The sequence below is a fragment of the Gallinula chloropus genome, assembly GCF_964237585.1.
Source record: "Gallinula chloropus genome assembly, chromosome: 2".
Taxonomy (NCBI): Eukaryota; Metazoa; Chordata; class Aves; order Gruiformes; family Rallidae; genus Gallinula; species Gallinula chloropus.
This window is the reverse complement of record NC_140086.1, coordinates 149,016,344-149,035,154: the sequence shown is the minus strand read 5'-3', so window position 1 is coordinate 149,035,154 and position 18,811 is coordinate 149,016,344. Positions and strand designations below refer to the sequence as shown.

Below are 18,811 nucleotides of genomic sequence, written 5' to 3'. Positions count from 1 at the left end.
CATGTAAACATGCCAGTGTAATTAAGCCTATCGTTTATTAAATTTGGTTTAGGAAGACAAAGTGGATTTTCGCTACTTGATTTTATTTCCCCTTTACAGATTTTAATTCAGTGATTAAAAAAAAACAAAAAATGTGTCCTGTTATCCCTGGTGATTAGAACTGCTGTAACCTATTGAATCATATTTTCTTGCCTTTCATACATTCAAGTTCAAGTCCAATAGAATCGGGGGTGGATATAAGTTGTTATTGTAATTACTATGATTATTACTTACTACTTATTATTCTTTATATACTTGGGGTTATCTTTTTTGAAAACATGGATTCAAACAAGGCCAAATGGCTGCTATTTTCACTGGATTTTGGTGGAAGGTCTTTTAAAGACTTAATATTGATCTAATATGGAACAGCTAAGCTATTTTCTTATTTTTTCATGCATTGATATGGTTTGTTCAGCCCTTCTACATAAGAATGGGTGGTATGGTGAGTTCCTCAGGTCATGGCAAGTGATGAGATTAAAAACCAAAGGACAGAGAACTGGAGGCACAGCTCATGTCAGGTATTGGAAGCAATCATAGAGTAATTCTAGAAGGGAGTATGCAGGCCATTGCTTTACAAAACTGACTCTGTGCATGGTTATGGACATTTCAGTAATTTATGTTTTATTATTTTAATAAAAAGATCAACATGGAAGCAGTCTCCCAGCAATAAAGATGCTGTTGTTTCCAGAAAAAATAGTCACCTTTGTTTTCTTACTTTGTAAATCTGATCTTTAGAAGTCTGTAAAATACAATAGGTTTACTATTGACTTTAAAGCTGATGAAAACCTGTCTTGTAATCTGTGTCCCGTGCTTTGCCAAATTAAAAACATCACTTTGGCCTTTAAGCATGACTAGCATCTCACTGACAGGCCATTTGTTTCCCTGAGAAAAGCAGTGTTTATTGCTGGGGATTTCTAATGCAAAGAATTCTTTGTAGGTCAAGTGACCTCTACTGGTGCGGCTTCCCTCTAAGTAGCTGTAGTGTGTCTCCTCAGATGTGTATTGGTTTGGTTTGTGTCTTGCTCCTGCAAAGGTGGTAGTCAAGGTGTGATTTCTGGGCCTTCAGGGGTACAAAAGTGTGTAATACCTTTCCTTGAAGAATTTCCTTTGATTAAAACGAAATGTGTTGGAGAAATCAGAAATGGAGGTTTGACATCAGAATACCTGGGAGATGTTTTGACCGGCCTTGTTTCCTGTGAGCTCACCGTCATCTGTAGAATGGTGCATCAAGCTCTGGAAATCAAGATCCAACAGTGTATATTCCAGTCCTCAAAGACTTTCTAGCTCATTGGGAGGAATGGGTGTACCTTTGTAATGCTGTTTTACAATGAACTTCCTAACCAGCGTAGCAGAGCTGCTGCAAACCTGGGTTGCATTATAAGCTGTTACTGTAGAATCAAATGTAACGCTAATTAGATTTGGAGAAGACTAACATGGCTTGTGTTTCTTCACATGCTATATGCAAAAATGTTACAACTTGGTATGCTTTTTAATGGGACTGAAGCCTTTTGAAGGTTTGATGCTGTCAAAATGGCGAATACCTGTGAAAATACCTAAGATCAAAAGCTAAGCTTGAAATGAGAAACATTCATTTTCAGATGCTCTGAAGCCATAGGTTGTAGACTGTCTGGCATAGGCAAAAAGCTGGAGGCAACTTACAGTACAACATACATATATAGAGATTTATATGCATGTACTTTTTAACGTATATATATATATGTATGTAGGTAGTGTGCATTGAGAAATATTTTTCAATTAGTCTCAAAGGAACAAAATGTAATTTGGGGATTTATCTTGATACGTGCCATGCAAAGGAGAAAAAAAATGTTTCATGTGTAGAATTCTGAAATGCAGCATTTATGTTTCTTCCTAATACCTTACACATCTCCACCTATGCATTAATTTATTTTCAGTTGATGGAAATTGGTAATTGTTATAAAACAGGTAGTAAAAGCGTTATGAGTAAAGCGTGCTCCTTTTGAGAAATATACTTCAATTTATGTAAGCATTGATATTTCACAACGTGTTAGAAAATTAAATTTCCAGTAGTTTTGAGCTACTGACATTTTAGATGTTGTCATGTCTCTTTTGTTCCTATCTTGTTTGTAGATTTCTCAAGCATAAAGTAATGAATTGTATGGTAAAAACATGTTCTAGCTGTCTGCAGCTGCAGTCTGGTTTTCCTTCTGTTCCCTACTTTTCAAATAGCACTGGAGAGAGCACGGACTTTCTACCCATTACCAGTTCCTTCTGTCTGCTTTGTACATGACAGAGCCTAAATTTGCATTAGGGAGGGAATTATTGGGAGAACTTTGCTGCTCTCTGCAATTTCAAAACTACTCGTTAAAAAAAGGTAATGCCTGAAAGTACCGTCAAAAACTGAATTCCCAAATGTTTTTCTCTTCAGCTTACAGTTGCGGTTTTCAATTTTTTTTTTTTACTGTGTAAGTTAGATTTGAGTAAAGGGGATAATTTAAAATCTGTAGGATAAGATGATGTGTTCACTTAAAAGTAAAAAAAAAAAAGAAAGAGAAAGAAAATGACCTCTCTGATTCCTTTAGGTTATAGAGAAGCTTTAAGTGTTGTTCTAACAAAATAAACAATTTGCAGAGATCAGCGTAGGTTTAAGTTGATTTGCTCCATTTACCCTACCAATTTGGACAGAAGAATGTAGTGCTTTCTTGGAAATGTCTTTCAAATATTACATTATAGATTAATTTATAGGCTGCAGAATGCTGTTATCCATAACATTTTTTACCCATCTTGAAAATTAAGTTCTAAAATTAAATGTGTATAAGAGCTGGCCTTTTCTCTTTCAGTAGGTCATCGAAGATAAATTGGGATAAATTATTTGTTTCAAATAAAAGCATTCATTTACAGTGGGAAAAAATATCTTGGATTTAGCAGAAAACACCATGACGTTTTTCCTATTTCCCTTGCAATGGTGAACACAGTTTTAGTAAACCTTTATTAAATTACTGACTTGGTTAAGTTTCAAATTGAGCTTGAGTTCTTAGGCTCATCTTGGACAATTTGATTGCAAACAAATACTGAAGTATCTCCAAAAATTTGATGAAAAAAATTTTGCAAGAGAAGCCTACAGCTTGAATCAAGAATAGAGAATAGATTGAATAGAGAATAGATTAATAGGTAATTGATTAATAGGTGATAATGTATAGTGATTGTAACATGGTAGGGTGGCTTTGTATTTTGCCTGTATCATTTCTTATTCTGTGTTTTTATTCTATAAATGTGTTTGCTCGTTACATCACTAGAGTAATAATGCATGTGGAGGTATCAAAACTGGGGTGATAAATTTGAGTGCACAGGCACTGATCGGCATTGAGATAGTTTTCTGTGTTCCTGGGTAAGATGCAGTGCTTTGCTGGGGAAAGTGTGGCCCTTCCTTTCCTGACTTGGTGCGGCTCACTCTGCAGCTTGCAGAGATGGGTTTCACGTCCCATCAGAGCAGTTGACCCTTCGCACTATCGAATTAATGGCTGCCTTTCCTTGGGCTGATGATGTTGTGATCTAGGCATCGATTTGAGGCTCTGCTGATAGACATTTCTCGCTCTTTGCTGGGAAGAAATGATGAAATGCTGATCTACAATAGCACTTTGATGTTGCTGAAAGTTTTTTTTTAACAGTAGATTAAATTGTCATTCGCAGCTCGTAGCTGTGTTTGATGAGCAAGATCCACACCATGGGGGTGATGGCACCAGCGCCAGCTCGACAGGCACACAAAGCCCGGAGATTTTTGGCAGTGAGCTTGGCTCCAACGCAGCGTCGGCCTTTCAGCCTTACCAAGCAACAAGTGAAATTGAGGTCACCCCTTCAGTCCTTCGTGCAAGTAAGTAAATGTTCTCGGTATCTCAATGTGTTTCATCTTAATTTATGAGGATGCCAAGTGTTGTTACCCTTTCATGCAGCTGGGAATATGATTCATTATCGAAAGCTGATCAAAATTGAGAAACTGCATAAATGCTTGTTGCATGCAAGTAAACAAGCCTTTCTGTTTGAATAAATTATTTATAAACTGCTTTCAGGAGCAGTGAGCTCCTTCTGTGCTGCCAGTTTAAAGGTGTCTCAATACTGAAAATCACAGCAGAGTTTCCAAGTGCAGTTGCTGCACAGTGTAATTTTCAGTTTGCCGGTTTTATTCCTTTTAATGAAGAAAATGGTTAATAAAAACTGTGAAGATGGGAGCACTTTCTGTTGCAAGGTTATGCTTGTCACCTTTCCATAAAAAACACCTGCCAATACATGCCTTTACTTTGTTGCGAAAATACACTTCTTTAGGGAACAGAACATAGCCAGGAACATCCCTTTAATTTGTTTATTTGAATTGGGAAATATTCATTGCAAAACCATGAGGTAGGGATTACACATCGACAGTTATTGCTCAGGCAGCATCTTTGAATATTTCAGCTTATTAAGATGAAAAATCACCCAACAAATTTACTGTGTAATTTTCATTGCTGTTAAAAGTATCATGCCAACAAGACAGTGTTGGATTAAACTATTGTGCCCCTCTTACTGTAGGGTCTGGCATTTTGCTCAATGAAGTTTTGAAGTAGTGACCCCATTCCAGACAATGCTTGGCAAAGTCACTGTCAGTCAGTCTTTTGGTATTCCACAGATAGAGCGTTTTAAACAACTATCTGTAATTCCCAAGAGATTACTTTTCTGTAGGTGTTCTTTTAATAGATGTGTTTAAGTAATTTAACAATTAGCTTACATAGACTTGAACATACATCTTCTCAAGCTGTAACTATGCTCTGTTGCAACACAGAATGAAATTAGGGAAAGGATTAATAGCAGAATAAAGAAGTATCCTGGAATTTCAGGACCCTTCTGTTTTGCTGTCATAAGGGTATGCCACTGCTAAATGCATCTCTCATTTCCATGTGTAAGCCAGAAAGCTATCCTCCCAGGTTCTCAACTTGGGGGGTGGGGGGGGTGGGGTGGGGCGGGGAATGTGGGGGGAGATGGCGGCTAGAGCAGACATTTTCTCCTTAGTATGATTATCTGGTATATTATATAGTTCATTGATGTTAGTGCATCAAAATCATATAGCACAGATAAAATTCAGTGATATATTGGACAGCTCACTTATCTTTGTTGTCATTCTGGAAAATACATGGAATACTTAGCTAGTTCACCGATTGCTAAAATGACCATGAGTGCTTCTTGTGGTCTATAGAAATGTAGAAAACTTTTAGTACTGTTGGTAAGAATTAGAGTTCTTTTGACACTTTTTATAAAAGCCTGCAAAAATACAATGGATGATACAATTTGTCATAGATACATTATCACAAACCAGGGATGTTCTATCCGGCTAATTCCTTTTTTTTTTTAAATGTTGACAATTTGATATATTTTGTTTTTAAATGTTCCAAACCACACGCTTAGAATCCCAGTCCAGTCATATTATCCCGTATTAAACGTACCTATTTCAAGACTTTCATTTAAATATACATTGAAAATGGAAATAATATCTCTATTGTATTTCCTTTATAACTTGTGAAGTGAAGCATAGCATACAAATGGTATTCTCAGTATTTCAAATAATTATCTTCTTACTGTGTAAGTTCTATTCAGCAAATAAAACCCATCCAGTTTTGTGGTAGATGCAGATCCTGATTATTACATGTTGACAAGGTCATATATCTATTAATTGGATTGGAGATGGGATACAAAATTGCTGTAATTATTGTAATTTTCTAGCTAATTGCAGGGTTGGCGGTGAATATTTTACTTCTAACAAATGAAAAACAGTATTCCGTCTGAAATTGGTTTATAGCATTTTAGACATTTTGTTTCACATCTCTGGTGCTTTTTGCTCGCAAGCTGGGCTCCGTTCCTCAGCGGTTTGCTCGCAGAAGCATAGCTTTGTGCCTTTCTGCTGCTGCTCACCTGCACCCACGGGGTACAGAGCGGTCTCCGTTCGGAGGCGGCAGCTCAGTGCATTAGGCTGGGGCTTAAGGGCCTGCTGAGATTTTCCTCTCTTTGTTCTGGTTGCCATGCTACCCCTTTTGTTTGTTTATAGATCACGCCATCGCTCCTCTCCCAGCAAGGGAAAGGTTAGCTAGATCAGGTCCAGCTGGAAAAGTAATATTCATCTGGATTCCCACTTTTCCCATGCACAAACACAGCCTGTACTTTGCACATGAGGGGGTTGTGTCAAATTGAATCTTCCCATCTAAATGTGGAAACAGAAGTGAGGCTGGCCCATACCCCCCGTGTTGTTCCGCAGTGTGAAAATGCTGTCCATCGACACCAGCAGCGGGCTTATTCATTGTTTCTTATCTAGCTCTTTCTCTGTTACCCGAGTTAAACTTCTTGCTGTATTTCATCAGTTGAGATGCATTTTTTTTCCCCTTAAGCATACAGTACACGAGGCGGTTTTTGTGTGTGCCCGCGTGCTTTCTGAGAAGAGGCTGGAAGCTCGCTGCAGAACATTGTTAAAGCAGACTGATGTTTATTCCCTGCTGAAATATAAACTGGAGGCGCAGGTGAAAATTGCCAAACCTAATGAGCAATTTGGCAGATAAGACAGGATGTCAGGCAGTGACAGTTCAGCAGCGGGTGCACTGCCTGTGAACCAAGTTGTTTGTTTCACAGTACTGCATTTAAATATTGTAAATAAAATCTCTTTTCAGCTACATGAGATATTGTGAAAAGGGGTCATCTCTTTGTCTAGTTTTCCTTTCAAGTTATTTAGCTCTGTTAAATAACCAAGGGTGGTCTTAGTTCTTGGTCTTGGTGTGATTATATGTTGCAAGTCTCTCTGAATGTGTCAGTAGTTAGAGATAAAAAGGATTTTAAAGATATAACATTATTTGGAAAATAGATTAAGAGAGATTTAAAGTACTGATTTTGCAGGGTTTTTTGGTGTTTGTTGTTAGTTCCCCCCCTACCCCAGCCCAAAGTAGAGAATAGAAGGGGTGCTGGGAGATCTTCCTTTCTTTAGCTGTTTAATGGGAGAATATTTAGAAGATGAAGCTGGACTCTTTTCACATGGGATGAAGCTGGACTCTTCTCACATGGGCACGTTATTGCTGGAGGCAACAAACACAACTTGCAACATGGAAAATGCCGGTTAAATATTAGGAAATCGATTCTCACTTCCAGAGTGAAACAGGCTGCTCAGAGAAGTTGTGGCAGCTTCACCCTTGGAGATGGATGGAACTTGACTGAACATGGCTCAGGGCAACCTGATTTACCTGGTCCTGTTTTGGGTTGAGAGGTTGTACCAAATGACCTCCACAGATCTTGTCCGACCTCTGGAGTTACTGTGTAATTCTGTGACTCCAGATGTAATTAATAAAATTCAAGGTTTTGTTTCTTGAAGTTATTCTTTGTAGAAGCAAACAATGTTCATAGTGAAACGTTTTGCAGACTGTTGTGTGTGTTGTGCACGTACAGTTTCCCAGCATGGTTTAGTATTGCACTAGTTTGTGCCAGTGTGACCAAGATAAGCTGACTGTGGCTTTTCTTTTCAGGATGTCTTTGGTAGGTGAGTCGGTTCCTTAAAATTGAGATATGGGGTAATGTAGGGTTATCCTAAAGGGTGAGAGTATCCCCAAAGTGCTGGCCAGAGGTGTCTTAAGAAATTACTGAGAGCTAGCTGGAAATGATGCACTCCAGTAATATATTTGCCCAAGTGATCTGTAACATATATTTTAGTAGGGCTCTCAGCATCGGTTTCACATTCTGGTCACAAAAGCAGGCTATGAGGGGAAAAAAAAAAGGTGTTGATGAGAATATTATGAAGCGAGTGTGCAGCTGGCTGTGAAGATGTGCTGAAAGTGCAGAGGAGCGAAGAACTTGCTGCAGGTTCACCTCATTGTTTACCCAGCAGCATGGCTGCTGCTGTAAAGCGCCCAGTGTGCTCACGTGTCCTTGCCCTGTGGTAAGCAGAGATTTATTCCTCACAGGCATGGGCATGCATGCAGACATTCACTGGGAATTCACCGATATATTAAAGTTCATGACCTTGCTTGCCTTTGAATCTGTGGATCTCTCTGTGCTTTCGGAGTAGTTTTTAGTAGTTCACCAGCAAATTAGGAGGACATATCAAGTGCAGTCCCTGAGGGCTCTCTTAGGTTAAGGGCTGTTCAGTATTTTAATAAATCTGAACTGGAATATAGAGTATTGCATAAAAAAAAACTAAGATGGAGTTTCAAGCACTTTGGATGACAAGGTTTCAGTTCAGTATTTGCTTCATACATTTAATAAACTGTTTTGAAGTCATTGAGATGTGCACAGTCACTGCATCTAGAAAGAGAAAAATTAATTTCCAAGGCAGTGCTAGTGAACAGCGAAGTACACAGTACTGTGAGAGGGACCTGGGCACTAATACAGTGTGTTATTATAGCACATCCAGGCATCACGTTATTCCATCGAAGGAACTGCTGTTGTAGGCTCACTGGAGTAGTTTGAGCAGGAAGGCTTGAGCTGGACTGACCAGCTGAGGGGCCAGACTTGGAGAAATTGCAAACAAGTTGAAGAGAACTGAAAGAGAGCAACAGGAGTAAGATGCTTTGAAGCCCATGACCAAGCATCAGAAGGACTGGCTTACTTAGTTAAGAAAGGATAAAGCCAGATAGGGTCCAAGTCTTCAAATGTATTTTTTTTTTGTCTCATTTTCCATGACTGCTAAGAAAAAGGCAGTTGGCATTTCCTGGGAAAAAAGCTATTTCTTGTAACCTGTGGGCCTAAACAATGCTTTTACATCCCATGTAACAAGGCAGTTTCTGTGGTAATGGCTGGTTCAGAGGTGTGTTCTGTGTGCTGCTGAGCATCGGCTCGTGCTGTGCTCTAAGATGGGAACAGTCCTGTGGTGCCAGAGCTGCCCTGTTCCTGGCTAAACCACTGGCTTGCTTTGTAGCCATGGGTGAGCCACTTCCTTGTGTCCATTCTAAATGCGTGCATGTCTCTTATTAACACCTGACACTTTGAGTGTTTAAAGAAATCTTGAAAGTAAGCAAACCAGTTAAAAGCGGGAGTGCATAAATAGTGTGTGAATTTCGAGTACTTTAAAATTGCTGTTTTAAATATGGCACTTCACTGATTTGATACAAGTATTTATCTAGAGTCCCAAATGCATATTCTGAGGATTAATTTGTTAATATTTCTAAGTGCCTTTGTTTTAAGGTTTGCAGCACTGCATGTTAGCATGTTAGCAAAGAACTGCAGTGGTGAGTTCGTATTTGTTCTGGTTTCAAAAATGATGATGGTTTCAGCACTCTTTCCCACATATGGCCATTAGAAACTTTTTCATTCTTGTTCGTATCTCTTTAACTTCTTATTCAGCTGTGAACCAGCTTTATATATGGAAATACAGTCATTTTCAAGTGTTGAAGAACTAAGGAAGCAAGAGATTAGAAGAGGGAGGAAGAGAAAGATGAGTTCATCAAAAAACAGATGTTTGGAGCTTTATCAGATGGAGTTATCTCCAGGGTTAAATAGCTGCTTCCAATATAGAGAAAGTCATCCACATTTATAGTGAAAGATTATGGCTTTACAGGCAACGCTTGTTAAAGTCAGTGGGAGGTTTTCCACTCAGTCAGTGGGAGCTCTACCATGCTTTGGGCCAGGTCAGCTTTCCTCAGCCATGAGCCTTCATCAATGAGAAGTCGGGGTTCAAGTGCCCGCCATTCCAGTGCAGTTCCAGGAATGAATTCCAAAAGATTTCCTAGCCAACATTCCCACTTTTATTTCCTTGCCAGGTTCTCAGATGTTTCCTTTACCACATTGGATAGTAGGAAGATAACCTTGAGCTGAGGCTTGCACTGAGCTGTTGGCAGCTGAATAAGGAAGGTTTCTCATGCATTTAGGTTTGAGGAGAAGATTTAACAAAGTCTGTTTCTTCACCTTCTGGTGCTCTTGCCGTTGAGGAATTCTTATCACATTTATCCCTGTAGCTCTATCAAGGATGTGATTGTTTTAAAGCCAGAGTTATTGAATCAAAAAATCAGTACCAGGTGCTGCTTTCTTCCATGAGGCTAAATTTGTTCTTTCTGCAGCACAGTTCTGACTTGAGTGATCTCCAGTTGGTGTTTTCTCCAAGCATAGTGCTCTGCTGTTAATTTGGGATTGTTGAACAGTTTAAAAACCATGTGTTTTTGATGAGGCCGTGACACTTTTGTAAAAACAAATGGATTTTAAACTGCTTAAGTTTCTAAATTAACCTTTAATATCTTCAATCTTCTCAGTATACCATCAAGCAAAATTCTGTAGTTCTCGTAGGATTAAAAAGATCCCTGAAACCAATAAAGTAAAGAATTTTAGAACTGAATGGATTCTCTAAAGGAAACCTAAGTAATCATGGGGTATTTCAAGATGTCATTCCATATGGTGAGGGCTTCTATCTTTGAGTACTGATATTGTGGAGTAATAAAAGTAAGGTATTGTATCTGATACTTAGTGGTGTTTCGTACCATATCTAAAGAAAGTAGTACATGAGAGATGATAAGGAAGGGTTATGAAGATGTGAAGTATTGAATTTGAATAGTTTAGGAAGCCAGCTTTGGATATTCGTCTAAATCTGACATCTTAAATAGATGAATGGTTCACTTGAACAAGAAGCTATTATGGAAATCACACATATATTCTGAGAATGTTTTGATACGCAGGTGTGGTTAGTGTTGCTGGGTTTTATTTTCCCCTTTGTCAAATGAAAGGTAACTTTTTTCTTAAGGGAACTGTATTTTTGTGTATACCAAAAGGTTACACCATTTTATCCAATCAAATGTTACAGAGTAGCTGCACAAGTCCACTGTATTGTGGTATCATGGGTTTAATCCCATTCTGATAAAGCATTTTTTTTTATTGAAAGTTTGCCATCACACGTGTGTCAGTAAGTTTAATAACTCTTTTTATAGATAATTTTTTGATTACTCCTCTATTTATCCTAAGCAGTAGAGAAGGAACAGAGTGAAGGTAAAGGAACATGACTCTGAAATGAGTAAGGAATGCTATTTCACCAGCAGAAAAATAATATATTTTTTTACAGACAAGCACCCTGTGAAATGTTTTACTTTATTGGAGGCATGTGTACATATTACACTTTTTAAAAAAATCCAACAGTTTCTAAAAACCTCATGTAGTATTTATAGGTACTTACTCTGAAATGTGATAAAACAGTATGCTTCAAGGCATCCTTAATATCCAGAACTACCAGTCTGTGAGAGTAACTGGTATCCAGGTCGCATTTTGCTTTGCTTTGAGGCAACAGCATTGGTCTCTGGGGGGGCAGGCTACTGACATAAATTACTCACAGACAATTTGCCAACAGGAGAAGATGCAGAGTTTGTCAAATGCACTTAATTATCCACTCAGTCCTAAGTGGGATGATCTTACAGGAAGGGTGTTGTAGGGCTAGTGAAGAGTGTTATGCTGCAGGGACTCTGTGCAGTGCACTCTGCCCCATGTTCAGTGCAACAGCTAGTGTGTTTCCTCCTCCTCCCCCCTAAGCAAAGAACTATGTGGCTGGTTTTGACCACAAGCCCAAGGCTGTAAGGTATTATAGCTGAAGTATATCCTTAATTAGGGTGAACTTGCGCTTCAGTGAGAGCACTGTTGCTTGCTGTTCTCAATTCACAAGGGGTCTTCTTGCTCTCTTCTATATTGTGTATGCAGCACGTGGACTCTTTTTTTTCAGATGGCGATGTGTTTTGGAGAAAGACTATCTCTTTTGGCAGTTACTGGGGAAAGTTGCTTTTAAATTCTGTTGTCTTTTGACATGTTCTTTTGAGGGGGATGAAACGGACAGATGGCTGCTAGTTGAATAGACTTGATTTTTAGTTTGTTTTTTATTTACTTATGTGCTGAAAAGGACTCAAAGATGATACATAAATAAAGGAATGGATGAGAAATAACTTTCCATTAATTTATTGCCTTATTTCATACTTTTCAAAAGATAAAATTTGTTCCTGCTCCCACCCATCTCTTGTAAATCTTAAGAGCATTGTGTAAGAGGAGTTCTATATTCAGAAATGCTGTGGGTTGACGTTAGGGACAGACAAAGCATTTAGGGTGAGAGTATATCCATTTAGAAGAAATTTTCTCCAGACGTTGTGGCCCCCAAGAGCAGTGGATGCCATGGGGGTGACAAACCTGGCTTTAGCCCGTGAACCCAGTCTGAGACAAGGTGAGGTTTGAGCCGCTTCCCTGCAGGGATGGCTCAGCTCAGCGCAGCTCTGTGTCCCCGATCAGTCTGCAGGCAGGAACCCCTCACTCCCCTTCTGTGGCACTGCGGAGGCAGAGGAGGTCCCCCTCTGTGACACAGCAGGCACCTCGCTGCAGTGACTTTCACTACCCAGGCTGATGACAGAATTCATTTGCTTGGGATCAGAGTTGAATGTGAACTTGGGCTGAGTTCCAGGTCTGTGTTTCTTGTCTTCATTGTGGATTTAGATAATTAATTCTGTCAACATTTTTTGGATTTATAGGAACTGGAAATGATTCTATATGTGGGAAGGGAGTTGGGGACCATGCGGGTTTACAAACAAAAGCAAAAAGTGGTACTTAGGTTAGGATAAAATATTTGTACTGCTACTTGCATACATGAAGTAATGGGCTGTATGAAGACAGCAGTAGCAAGCTATTGTGTCAGCTTCTGAGAATTCTGTGTATGAGTCAGGGAAACTTTGATTAGCCATTAAAATCTTATCCCAAGAGGTTGGATTTGATTCAGCTCTCTGTATGGTACCATTCACAACTGGAAGTAAAACTGGGACTCTCTTGGCAACTACTGGGCAACAGCTGATTAAAGAATGGCACAATGGATGACAGTTCTGTATCTGAACTAAATACTCCCAGCAGCCCTGTTTCTTGTTCCTGGAGAGGAATGGACACCTCCAGAGTGAGTTCATCTGACCTGTTTTACAGCTTATTTCAGGATGACGTGGAGTATTCCTTTTAACGAAGCGGGATGTTGCCTTTGTTGCCTTAAAAGTGGTCTTTTGTATATTTGGAAAAGAAAGGAGAAGGGGTGTTTTACAAAAGCAGTGGCTTCTCAGTTTGACCCACAGAGCAATTTTCTGTGGCCTCAGGAAGTTCCTACACAGTCATAATTATGCTCGTGTATTTGTATATCCACGAAATATATTTGGGTGTTGGGAAGTATATTTGGGTCATAGACACTATGCCACGAATGCAGATAGTCCCGCGTTCGCTTTTTTTCAGAGGAAAATTTGGTTTGGAACACTTCCATAAAATTTTATGGTTAAGCCAAGATTGTCATCTGCCTTGGGTCTGACACTGGCACCTAGTTGCTTTATGCTGTACTACTCCTGAATGGGTAGGCTTCTGCAGAGAGGCAGCTGTACTTCTTGCCACACGTTCTCAGACCTTGAAGTGTAACAGGTCGTGCCATGTGGCACTGAGAAGCCCACCTAAATCTGGGGGAACAAGCATGATGTGGAGTTGATGAGCACTGAAGGACCTGAGTTGTCCTTACTGCGCTTTGCAGTTCAGTGCCTCTGTACCCCATTTCCTCACTTGTTGTGCAGTGCCTGGCTGTTATGGCCACCCTGCCCATACTGCTCCTCGGGGTATCCTGGCTCCCCGTGGGCTTGGAAGAGGAAAGCTCTCTGTCTACCCACCCAACCTCTGAATGGGGGGATGTGGAAAGGAGACATCTCTTGAATGTCGGCAATTAAAGTAAATGCCTTTGCAGGTTTGCAGAGAGAACAGCAGTTAGTGACAACTACCGAGAGTGTTTCAAATGAAATAATGTTTGAGGTAATGCTAGCAGTTCAGTTTTAGTGGATTATAAACCAATAAAATTACGTTCACCTGTTTCTGATAAGTGAGAGAATGAAGTGACACCCTAGTTTTGTTAACCAGCTCTAAACGATACACAAATCAGCATTTCCATTATTTTTGGTAATTCCTCGTTTGACCTCTCTGCTTTTGGGCCTTTTGGAACCAAAATTTCAGAAATGTTTTCTGCAAATGAAAGCTTTTTCCACCAAATATAAAAATGATGTTAGCTTCTTCGATTTCCACCTGGTTTAAGCTCTAATGTTTCAGACCTTCATTAGATGACAGAGGGATTTTAGGTCAAGCACTGCCTGACTTTCATGATGATTTCCATCTGAAGGGTCTCGCATAGTGAAGTCTCTTAATGTTTTATTTAAAATTTTAGTTGGGCTCTTGACTCATGGAGAAATAAATAAAAATGAAGGGCTTACCAGGAGTGCCGTGGTGAAAAAATGATGGAACTGCTTTTTCAAATGAACTGTATGATGCTTATCCATGAGAAATATCCAGTGAGTGAGTGAATAAAGTTGCTGCTCTAGTTTGACATAGTAGGCAATATTTCTGTGAGCACTGTACATGCAGATGATTTACCTCTACCTCTGTTTTAAGTTCACCTTTAAAGTAATAAATATAAGTGGACAAAGTCTTCTCGGAACCTTGCTTTCCACAGCTCTCTGCTGTGTTGCTCAGAAGGTAACAGTACAGGGAAGTGAGTGTTTTTCACTTCATCTCTCTACAGGGGTAGGGGGAAATTTCACTGTATGTATTGCTGGTGCTGAGATAGTATTTCTAGTTTGCACTTTGGCACTGACCAGCAGTGTGGGACAAGTAGCTGAAGGCTCTGGGAGAGGGTCTTTGCAAGAGTGGCGGCTCCGTGGTGAGCAGAGCTGTCTCCAGGAGCCAGAGGAGGAGGAGGAGAAGGCATGTCTAAAAAGTGAAGGAGAGAAGGAGAAAATGGTTCAAAAACCTAGCCCCCGCAAAGTGAAGGGTGGCAAAGCTTCAGTGAAGCTGTAGCTGTGAATATGTATAAATGTTTATTTACTATAGCTTGATCTGCATATTTCTTGTCTTAGATGACGGCTCTATGTCTGTTGGCAGCCCATCTATGCAGTAGTATGTTGTGGTGGCAGCAAGTTCTGAAAGCCCAATCAGGGAAGATGAACGTACCAAAAAGCCATGTCCTTGGTGGCTCTGGGAGCAAGCAGTTGCACCCCTGAGGTGCAGGCAGTGGGTTTGCTGCAGGCAGCAGGGTGGCTGTGCCTGGAAGTGTGCACTGGCTGTGGGCAGGGGAGGGGGACTCAGGGCAGTGGGTGCTTTGCTGGGCTTGGATCCCTCAGTCTTCTTGTTGCAGCTGCCCGGGTGGGTGCCCAGTGAGATGAACTCGAGGAGAAGCACACTGTGTGCACATGTCAAACTCACCTGTGCTTTTGTATTGGAATTCTCTCAAAGTTTTTAGTGGCTGTGAGCTGGGGGGAGTGTTGCAATACCCACATGTGTGTGCTGTTCACCTGGTGTGTAAGCAGGCTTCTAGGTGCCTTACTTCATCCTGCGTTTTACCAGAATGGTTTTGTGGATGTGAATTCTTTGCATGGGATTCCTATTATGGACTGTATTGAATATTAAATTACTCCTCAAACCCTCAAGGCAGTACATCAGCTTCACTCATAGTGAGCAATTTGTGCTGTGCTGTATGTGCCGTGTACCAGCTTCGGTTGCTGAATTCTCCCAGGGCTAAGATTCTGCGCCGTGCATTTCCATTTTTCTTTTTCAAAGTTGGAATGTTATACTAGGGGTGAAAAATATTTTTAATGAAGTATTTTAATTTGTTCGCATGTTATGGGCTTGTATTCCCCCCTCTCCTCATGCAGGTTTCACCAGATGTTTTCAATATTTTCCGAGTACGTATGCTTTCAAGGTTTTTCTGCAAATCTAATCGTGTTTAACAGGCACCGAGTCCTTGTGAATCAGTGTTGTGTTTTTCCTCTACTTTATGCCTCGCAGATCTGGCAGATGTCTTGAGTTCTAGGACAAGAGATTTTCAGTGTTTTCTGTATGAGAGCAGATAAGATTGGTACATAGTTAGCATTTCCACGGAAAGGAGTTTGACCTCTGTGGGAGGAAGGCATTTCATTGACCACATGTTTTGTAGAATTAAGTACACTTAGTAAGTAATTAAATCCAATAATGCGTCTTATGTGGTATCAAAAGTGATGGCTTTTGGAAGGAAAGCTGTACTTGGGTTTTTTCTTAACTTTTCATAGCTTTTTTTTTTTTTTTTTAAACTGAAGACTGTGGCATATGTAACATGTAAAGAGAATATGGTGTTTGCTTGATCTTCCCTTGGAAAAAGTTCTGATCTTAAAGTCAGAATTTTAGCAAGATTGATAGTAATTTTTGCTCATGGATACATGTGCTTAATTCACAGATAAATTTTCACCTTGACCAGACAAATTAAATAACTTTTTTCACTTGCACTGCAATGTAAATTGTTTGGTCTGTTTCCTTACTTATTCCCATGCCCCCCCGCACCCCCCCCCCCCCCCCAGTTTTTCTCTCATTTACTTTAAGACACCTAAAGGGTCATTTTCAGCAATGAAAATTGAGGACATGTCAAAGGTAGGGCTGTTGAGTAAGGCTCTTCATGTGCTCTGTGCTTTCAGTCTGTAGTTACCAAGTTGCAGAACATGAGATGCTCAGCATGTGTGCCAGGGACAAGTCTTTAATTTGAGAGGTTAGCTGGTGACTTGATGCTCCTTCCTTCTGTTTCCATTTGCTGACTTCCAGACTGAGAACCTGGTACAGCTGGGTTAACTTGATGCCTCATGGAAATTTTAGAAAGGAGACAACCACTTCATATCTGCCTGTGATCAGAAACAGAGGGAGAAAGGAAAAGAGAAGGCATGAAGAATTAACGAACAAAGAAGCGTGGATCAGAAAAAGGGAAAAAAATAGAGGAGCCTAGTGGCAAGGAATGCTTACCACCCTGGGGACAAATTAAAATACATAACTGTTTCCCTGATCTTATTTTGCCACATAAACGATTACCCTAGGAGCCGTGTAAATGATATATGATTATGAGACTGAAGTGAGTAGGTTTCTGCTGCCCTCCCCCTCTCCCTTTCTTTCTTGCAAAACTATCTGTAGAATCTGAGATCCAGTCCATGCCAGAAACTGCAAAAATAAAAAAGGTAGAGACATGAAAAGGAAGGATAATCCCAGATGATTATACTTTTGTTATTTCTCAAGTGTTAATCACAAAATGAAAAATGGTATTGTGTGTAATCTTAGATTTGTATAAGTGCATGATGACATTTTGAATTACCTTTCCTGGAACACAAACTGCGAATGTCTCAGACACAGAAGACATTCACTGAATTGCAGAGCTTTAAAAATGACAGTCCTGGGGCTTTGATGGATTCTCTGTCTCCCGAAGTCTTGAAATTAAAGTCAATATTTTTCTGTATTTCCAACAGAAGTTAAAAGACTAAATGCAGACATTATTGCACGGTGTACCTGGGCTTATATAGGTGTTTGACAGGATGATCACAGGGTGTCTTCAGGATTTGAGTTATGAGGCTTGTTTGGAGTCTCGCCGTAGTGCTGCAGTGTGTGTAGCGAATGATTTTTCGCATACTTGGACTTGTGCTTTTCTCATTTAACATTCTTCTGTATTTGTTTTCTTAACATTTTCTTCAATGGTGCCGTTTTTGCAGCTGCAGTCTGGCTCCCTGTTGGTGGTGTCCATTCCAGACAGTTCTGTGGTCTTCCCAGCCCGCCTGCTGTAGCCTGTCTTTCTTAAGATACACTGCTGTAACCCCCCCTTTCTCCTGCAAACTGACCAGCAACCTGGTTTCTCATTCATCCATACCCTGGTTTGTCTGTAGGTGGAGAGTGGGGTTTTTTTGTTGTTTGGGTTGGGTTTTTTTTTAATTAATGTGGGTTGGTGGGGTTTTTTTGAGAATTTTTTTTTTTAAAGTAAAGGTTTTTAACATTTGTTTTTTGATTCACTTTCTCTTCAGTGCAGACTAAGGAGGATGGATAGCATCTGGTTCCATCACCATGGCCAGGGCTAGTCTTGATCCTCTGTGGGACTGAGCTGCTCCCCAGGAAACCGAGGCTGATTACAATTCTGCATTAACTTTTTACGCTGTCTTGGTCCTTTAACAGAAATTCATCTGTTCTGGCTTAGCTAATATATTTATATAAATATATATATCTAAAAATGGACATCTTGAGCCCTTTTGAGTATCTCTCCTCTTCACTGTACTTCATGGCCAACTGCTGGCGTAGCTGTACCACAAAAAATTCCTGAGACTATTTTGCAACAATGGCCTCAAGTGTGGTCTGGCTTCATTAGTAGGAAAAAGCAGCTTATATCTCTGGCTGGTATTAGGGGCTTCACGCTGGTGTGGCGTGACTGCTTATTGTTGAACTTTCAATGTGGAAGTCAGTTTACCTTGCAGATTTTTTTAATTTTTTTTTTTTTGAAAGAAAAATAGGCTAAAGATGTAAGCTGCCACATAAATGCTAAGTGTGATTACAAAATGCAAAAATGATGATGATACAAAATTCTGTGAGGAAAGCTGTGCAAGAATGCCTGTGGTCGTCCTAGGTTTTTATTCCTTTGCTTTTACAGCAAGAGACTAAAATGCTTATGCAATATTAATTCAGGATATACAGCAAATTGGCGTTTGGAAGCATTCAATTTCCTTCATAATTGTTCTCCATTCAGTTGGCTGATTATCAGTAATTTCAGGGAATTAGAGATGCTCCTTTTAGAAGTTTCTAGTGAACTCTTTAGAATTGTCAAACAATAACAAACCTGCCACTTAGGCAGCAATTTTCCCTCTCTCTGTCCTCACACTAATGTTAGATCGCTGTTTGGAAAGGCTAGACAATCAAACTGCCACGTAGTAAATCAGTAGGAATTTTTTTTTCAGCCTCGTGCTGCTGAGTGAATTTTGATCCAAGAATTTTTTGTGTTTGTTTTGTTCATGCA

General features: G+C 39.9%; 1 protein-coding gene across 1 annotated transcript in view; it reads left to right on the top strand.

Annotated features, from left to right (window-relative positions):
- Positions 1-18,811, top strand: part of PARD3 (par-3 family cell polarity regulator) — a gene marked incomplete at its 3' end in the record, with an annotated part of 453,440 nt that overhangs the window by 144,891 nt on the left and 289,738 nt on the right. Inside the window, exon 3 of the mRNA XM_084260488.1 lies at positions 3,709-3,889. Within this exon, the coding sequence (XP_084116614.1) occupies positions 3,709-3,889 (181 nt within the window). The remainder of the gene's footprint in view (positions 1-3,708; positions 3,890-18,811) is intronic.